The sequence below is a fragment of the Alosa sapidissima genome, chromosome 19 (assembly GCF_018492685.1).
Source record: "Alosa sapidissima isolate fAloSap1 chromosome 19, fAloSap1.pri, whole genome shotgun sequence".
NCBI lineage: Eukaryota > Metazoa > Chordata > Actinopteri > Clupeiformes > Clupeidae > Alosa > Alosa sapidissima.
The window spans coordinates 26,050,169-26,058,023 of NC_055975.1; the positions used below are offsets into that span (position 1 = coordinate 26,050,169).

General features: G+C 46.3%; 1 protein-coding gene across 2 annotated transcripts; it reads left to right on the plus strand.

Annotated features, from left to right (window-relative positions):
- The first annotated feature begins 4,106 nt into the window (after positions 1-4,106).
- Positions 4,107-5,340, plus strand: LOC121693715 (gelsolin-related protein of 125 kDa-like). 2 transcript variants are annotated; one of them, XM_042073345.1, is made up of 4 exons: positions 4,107-4,351; positions 4,400-4,703; positions 4,823-4,883; positions 4,970-5,340. In XM_042073345.1, the coding sequence occupies exons 1-3, from the start codon at positions 4,109-4,111 to the stop codon at positions 4,879-4,881; spliced, it is 606 nt and encodes a 201-aa protein (XP_041929279.1). In that variant the 5' UTR covers positions 4,107-4,108; the 3' UTR covers positions 4,882-4,883; positions 4,970-5,340. The 2 variants fall into 2 exon arrangements, with proteins under 2 accessions (XP_041929279.1, XP_041929278.1); XM_042073344.1 differs by having other exon boundaries at positions 4,107-4,703.
- Positions 5,341-7,855: the final 2,515 nt, after the last annotated feature.

Genomic DNA, 7,855 nt, shown 5'->3' on the forward strand with positions numbered 1-7,855 from the left:
TGGATGGAGGGGCCCATATAATTTTGGGCCCATTTTCATTGATTTCTTTTTAAAATCAGCTTTCAGTTTGTGCACAAAGCCGTAGAGCCATTTCCACAGCGTGACCTTTCAATGCAGCGATAACCAAAAAAAATCATTCTCATCACATCCAGCGGGTTCAATTCTATTTGTCACGAGACAGCCAGAGAAAAGCGATTTGGAGAGGGAGGGACGGCTTTCTGTTGTGCCCGCTGATTAAATAATGAACACATACTGAAAGGGTTAAATCTATGTGTGCCATACTTAATCCAATTTATCCAGATCGCTACCCACATCACAGATAAAAGCAATTTGGGTATGGAAATGTAGCCTACTCACAGTAGGGGACTTAAATTTTCAGAGTAACTCGATCAGCATGTTGCTATGCTGAAAGAGGAACAAAGTTCATCAAAATAAACACACAAATGTGGAAATGCTGCATACACTTTAAGGCCCTGTCACACAAAGGCTACATTTTCAGATGAAATATTCACACAAAAATCATGCAAGTAGTTAAATACAGTAGGTGTTCTTTTTAGTCTTTACACAACAAGGACGAAATTTGTTCAGTCTCGGTATGTAAAAACTATTGCAATGTATTTACCGTAAAATTTAAAATAATAGCCCGGGCTTAGATTTTCCAAAATCGCCGAACTGCACCGGCTTGTGTTTGAGACAGGGGTCTATACGAGACGGGCCTTTAATTCCTTTCACACAAAACTTTTCCTCTGCAAAGATGGGAAATATTATCAAATGAATTCTTTCAAACACGCTGAATGCCTATTCAAATTATTTTTACACTCCGCGAACTGAGCACTGCAGTTGCGGACATGTTGTAGCCTGGGCCTAAGCCTGTTCCTGAGCTGATGCTGCAGATTCAGCAGATTAACACAAGAACTGGCTCAGTGCTGCTCCTCAGTTTTCAGAAGAAGCATGGACTCGTAAGTCTACCTTGATCAACTCCACATAAAAATACACATATTACTCTGCAATATCCTCCATTTATACATGAGACAGTGTACATACGACGTATGGGGTAATGCTCGACAAGGTGTCCATTATCAGAAATAAATGGACGACGCGGAGGCGTGAACCGTCCGACGCGAAGCCCTAAGTCCATTTATTTCTGATGATGGACGCATCGAAGTAACCTGGCAATAGCCAGATGAATTTCGCTCCGCCTAGCTCCACTCATCCATCTGGAACCGATCCATTGAAGTGTTGCTTCAGAAGGCTGGGCCTAATCAAAAAATGCTTGCATATGATTGAATAAGCCACTTGTCCGTCATCTATTGACGTGCTACTTCAACCACTCACATAGAAGCCAACCCGTGACGCTAATAACAGACTCACAGTCGCTTCTACGCTATGTCACATCTATGAAACTCCCGCCCTGCGTCCTGATTGAGAAATCGGAGAAATCACTCTCAATGGAAGAGGTCCCAGATGGATGTGAGTGAAGCTAGGCGGAGCTAAGCGGAACGACATTCATCTGGCTAGGGTCAGGTTAGCATCGAAGGGCATTATCCTGTTTATACCATGGTCACTTGGTCACAAAATAAATAAATATGAAATCAATTATTAATACTAAATGAGTTTTAGAGCTAAAATCGTTAGTTTTTTCAGCTGTTTATCGCATGGAATGTTGATAAGTCACATCTGAAGGGACTAACTCAGGCGTTGTCAAGCAACGTCATAATAATTTTATAGGTGTTAGTATATCACTTTTTAAACGACACCGTTTTCAACCTAGACCATGGTATAATACATGTACAAGACCAGTCAACTGGGTGGCAGTTATCTTGATTATATTCAGCATGATGTATCAGTATGACTACATCGGTTAAGATTTTCAAGAGTGAGGAGGGGCATTTTGGGGGATAGACAATGGAGTTCTATATTCTGTTTTCATAAAGTTCTTTTCTTTGTTGTTTTTCCCACCTGGTTACAGTAACCATGTGCCATCACACTATTAGTTGTGTCATAAAAGATGCCAAGCAATGATGATGATGTCATAGAGGATCACTAAATGTGGGTCTGATTTTATGCTCACTCTTTTCTGAAGTATTGTAGAGGTTAGCAGGATTTTCGATTGCTGGTGCGTATGTGAGTATGAGACTTTGGGCTTTTCTCAACTGTTGCCGAGTGCAGCAGGAGAATGACCTTCCTGGGGAAGTGTACAAGGATGAAGATGGGGAGATATGGGAAACCCTCCAAGAAAGAGAAAGCAGACTGAAAAAGGCCACCTTGGAAGAACTGAGACAAGAACTAAAAGCTCTGGGTGTAAAAGTATGTGAGGACAATGGCCGCAAGAAATGCATGAGTGAGAAGAAGTTGAGAAGGCAGTATAGAAAACTTCTCATGAGAGAACTGAGGATCAATGATCTGGAAAAATCTAGAAAGGCCTTGCAGGTGAAGAAGAAAACTGTGATGGAGAAGGAGAAAGAGGATCGGACTGACATGGTGGTGGAGGGAGAGGTGGAAGGCTCTGGCCAGGATGGGCCACAAGAGACGAAAGCAGAAATGGATGGAGAGAGAGAGAGGAGGAACTGGATGGAGAGAGAGAGAGGAGGAACTGGATGGAGAGAGAGAGGAGGAGGAACTGGATGGAGAGAGAGAGGAGGAACTGGATGGAGAGAGAGAGGAGGAGGAACTGGATGGAGAGAGAGAGGAGGAACTGGATGGAGAGAGAGAGGAGGAACTGGATGGAGAGAGAGAGGAGGAGGAACTGGATGGAGAGAGAGAGGAGGAACTGGATGTGGACGAAAGGGATGAGGAAGAGGAAAAGGGACAAACCTCTGAACTCATAGAGGAGGGGAAGGAGAAGGAGCAGAATGAGAAGAGAGAGAGTGATACAAAAGCAAGTGATACAAAGGAGGAGGAGGAGGAGGAGAGAGATGAAGAGAAAGTGAGAGAGGAGGAGGACAAGGAGAAGGCAGGAGGAGAGAAAGGAGAAGAGGAGGGGACAGAGAGAAAGGACGAGAAGGAGGAAGCTGAGGATATGATGTCAGAGACGAGGAGAGAGGAAAAGGGCGAGAAAGACGAGGAGATGGAGGAGGCAGTTAATGAGGAGAAGGAGAAACACCATGTGGAGGTGGAGGAGAAACACCATGTGGAGGTGGAGGAGGCAGCTAATGAGGAGAAGGAGAAACACCATGTGGAGATGGAGGAGATGGAGGAGGCAGCTAATGAGGAGAAGGAGAAACACCATGTGGAGGTGGAGGAGGTGGAGGAGGCAGCTAATGAGGAGAAGGAGAAACACCATGTGGAGGTGGAGGAGGCAGTTAATGAGGAGAAGGAGAAACACCATGTGGAGGTAGAGGAGATGGAGGAGGCAGCTAATGAGGAGAAGGAGAAACACCATGTGGAGGTGGAGGAGGTGGAGGAGGCAGCTAATGAGGAGAAGGAGAAACACCATGTGGAGGTGGAGGAGATGGAGGAGGCAGTTAATGAGGAGAAGGAGAAACACCATGTGGAGGTGGAGGAGGCAGCTAATGAGGAGAAGGAGAAACACCATGTGGAGGTGGAGGAGATGGAGGAGGCAGTTAATGAGGAGAAGGAGAAACACCATGTGGAGGTGGAGGAGATGGAGGAGGCAGTTAATGAGGAGAAGGAGAAACACCATGTGGAGGTGGAGGAGGCAGTTAATGAGGAGAAGGAGAAACACCATGTGGAGGTGGAGGAGATGGAGGAGGCAGTTAATGAGGAGAAGGAGAAACACCATGTGGAGGTGGAGGAGGTGGAGGAGGCAGTTAATGAGGAGAAGGAGAAACACCATGTGGAGGTGGAGGAGGTGGAGGAGGCAGTTAATGAGGAGAAGGAGAAACACCATGTGGAGGTGGAGGAGGCAGTTAATGAGGAGAAGGAGAAACACCATGTGGAGGTGGAGGAGATGGAGGAGGCAGCTAATGAGGAGAAGGAGAAACACCATGTGGAGGTGGAGGAGATGGAGGAGGCAGTTAATGAGGAGAAGGAGAAACACCATGTGGAGGTGGAGGAGGCAGTTAATGAGGAGAAGGAGAAACACCATGTGGAGGTGGAGGAGGCAGTTAATGAGGAGAAGGAGAAACACCATGTGGAGGTGGAGGAGATGGAGGAGGCAGCTAATGAGGAGAAGGAGAAACACCATGTGGAGGTGGAGGAGATGGAGGAGGCAGCTAATGAGGAGAAGGAGAAACACCATGTGGAGGTGGAGGAGACAGTTAATGATGAGAAGGAGAAACACCATGTGGAGGTGGAGGAGATGGAGGAGGCAGTTAATGAGGAGAAGGAGAAACACCATGTGGAGGTGGAGGAGGAACTTAATGAGGAGAAGGAGAAAGATCATGTGAAGGTGAAGGAGGAGGAAGTTAATGATGAGAAGGAGGTGGACCATGTGGAGGTGCAAGTGGAGGAAGTTAATGATGAGAAGGAGGTGGACCATGTGGAGGTGCAAGTGGAGGAAGTTAATGATGAGGAGGTGGACCATGTGGAGGTGGACCATGTGGAGGTGCAGGAGAAGAAGGAGGAGGAGGAGCTGGAGAGTGAGGAGGGTCTGGCCCAGCAGAAAGAGGATGGGCAGAGAGAAGAAGTGGATGTGGAGAAAGAGGAGGGAGAACAGGCTGCCATGGAGATTGATGATGCGGAGGTAGCGGAGGAGAGGAAGGACAATGGAGGAGTGGAGATGATGTCAGCCGTCTCTCAGGGTTAGTATCACACTAGCAGATGGTACCCTTCACACGCTCTTCACATACAATACTGAGAGCTGAATAACAGAGTAGCTCCATCATAACAACCTCACTTAAATACATCTTTGATTCTGCAGTGGCTCTACATGAGGAGGACCAAACAGAAGACATGGGCACCATGGAGGAAAGGAGCTGAATGTGAGTATTTCACACGTTATGATTTAAACCAACTAGCGTTGTGTGAACCTTACTGAATCATGTCTTTGAATGTGCTGATTTCACAGTGGCTCCAACCGACTCTCAGGAGATGAAGACGAGGAAGAAAACTAGAAGGGGCAAAAGAGGAAAGGGCAGAAGAGGACAGAAGACAGCTGAGCGCACACCGGCACTGGCCATGGAGACTGACCGGCTCAGACAGGGGCATCCTCAGCATAGCCATGTCCAGCAGGCACAGGCAGGACAGAGGAGAGCCGTCAGAGGAGGAGGACCTGCGCCCAGGAGGGGACCCTGGACATATGAGAGTCCAGAGCGCTGGTACCAGGAACAGGACAGAAGGGGACGGAGAGGAGGCCAGATGTGGTGGTCAGAGAGAGGAGGAGGAGGAGGGAGAGGAGGAAGAGGCCAGATGTGGTGGCCAGAGAGAGGAGGAGGAAGAGGAGGAGGGAGAGAAGGAGGAGGAGGAGGAGGAGGAGGGAGAGGAGGGAGGGGAAGAGGAGGAGGAGGAGGAGGAGGGAGGGGAAGAGGAGGAGGAGGAGGGAGAGGAGGAGGGAGAGAAGGAGGGAAAGGAAGAGGAGGGAGAGGAAGAGGAGGAGGGAGAGGAGGAGGAGGCCAGATGTGGTGGCCTGTGAGAGGAGGAGGAGGAGGAGGAGGTTTCTATGGAGAGTGGCCGAGGAATGAGTGGATCAGGGAAGGAGGAAGGAGAGAGGTGGAGTGGAGAGAGCACTGCAGAAGGATGGAGCAACACTATCACCATCACTACTATGATTAAAATAAACAAATAAACATGCTCACACACACACACACACACACACACACGCACACGCACACGCACTATATTCAAAATAAAAAAAAAATCAATAAAAAAAAAAAACTATTTGTTTCTGCCTGATTTTTATTGAGCCCTTTTATTGAACCCTTCTTCTTTTTCGGTGAGCTTTTTTGGGCAGTTTGCAAACGGAGTGCATTACCATCTGCTGGACTGAGGTGTAATGGCAAGTGTACCCTTTAGCCTCGTTCTGGCCACCGGGTGAATAAGGCGAATTGCAGTGTTGTGATTCTGGGGCCCTCAGTTGATCCAATTGGACTGGGCTCAAACGGAGATGGATAGAAGTGTCAGCTAAACACATAAATTAATTAAAAAATAAACCATAGGAGCAGCTTGCTGGATCCAGAATTCTGTATGAAACTAAAGCTGTAAGCACGCGCGTCTCTCAGGAAGGCAGAAGGGCGATAGAGGTGGTAAAAATATATTTCATTGGACCAAAATAAATCAGGCAGACCTCAGCATTTCTTTGGTGTTTAGGACAGCCTTTCACCCATCTCTGTGTACAGCTACTGAGGACAAGGACACACTCTCACATAATCACAACCACACTCACACATGTTCACACAGTGGGCACACACTCACACATGTTCACACAGTGGGCACACACACACACATACACACACACACACAGTGGGTAAAGAGCACCCATCTCTGTCCTCTTCCCCAGCAGTTACACAACACAAACACTCAAGCACACTTTCACAGGGTGCATTTTGGAGAACCTGGCCTTTCACACACCTCTCTCTCCTCTTCCCCAGCAACTGCACTCACTCTCTCTCACACACACACGCACACACGCGTTCGTTGCGCATCTACACGATCACCCACTAATTCAGACTGTGCTTCCAGTGATCTCCAGACTGCAGTCTACAAGGCCTAACGTCAACGTGATCTCCAAACTGCCAGTGAATTCACTGGGTTGATCATTTGCTATCGTTAAAGAACTTTGTTGGCATATCGGTTGTGAAGACACTCTGTGCAGTTTTCACGGATCACCATTGCCCTTGGACATTTTCAGCTGGTTTGGAAATTGGACTAATTTTAACATCACCTTCCCCTTTTTAAATATATATATATTTTTTTTTTTACTTTTTATTTGTTTATTTGTTTTGTTGTCCATCTTATATGTCTTGGTGTCACGGGTACGCTGGCGACTACGCCGCTCCATCCAGCATTTTTTGTATTTGTTATTTTCTAAATGTATTTGTCATGTCTTGATGTCTTGGTCATGCTGGCGACTACGCCGCTCCATCCGGCATCGTTTGTCTTGTTCCGTGTCTTGTTTGTTGGAGCGCTTTGGGTTGCACATATGTGCATGTTAAATGCGCTTTAAAAATAAAACTGACTTGACACACACACACACACACACACACACACACGGTGTGTTTTTAAGAGCAGGGAATTTTCACACACATTTTGCCCAGCAACTGCACACTCACACACTTTATGTATATTTTGGAGGCATTAACCCTCCTCCCTCTCCTTTCCAGCAGGTGTTTGGATTCATCACCACTAACTGAAGCTCCTATTTTTCTTTCTTCTCCATGAATAGCTTGCCTGTGATCTGCACATCTTTGTCTTTGCATAACACTGCTGTTCAGCCGAAACAGGCAAGTGGTGCAAAGGTTTAGAACCTGACTATCACTACTTAGGTGTTGAGGTTCAGATTAAAATAAGGAACCTGACCAATGGCCATAACTACTTAGGTGTTGTTGAGGTACAGATTAAAACTTCCAAGGAATTACCAGTGTATGAAAATTCAAAGCACATGATGTAAAATATCATACAGAGTTGAAACAGCTAATGTAGAGATAGTTACAATGGTGTTAGTAAGGTAGACATGGTTGTTGCTGTGCTAAATAAAGCTGTTGCTATGATAGTTGCTAGGGTAACCACGTTGGTTGCTATGGTGATTGCTAGTTTGACATGGTTTAATGGGTGTTTAATGGATAGAGAGAGAGTTTAGTTTAGACAGATAGTTTATTGAAATGTTGATAATAGTTGACTGCATGTGAATAGGTAGTTTAATGGATGTTGATGGGTAGTTTAATGGATGAATGATTGGTTTGAAGTGGATGGATGAGAGACAGTTGGATGGAAGGTGCTTTGTATTCTTGTCGAATAG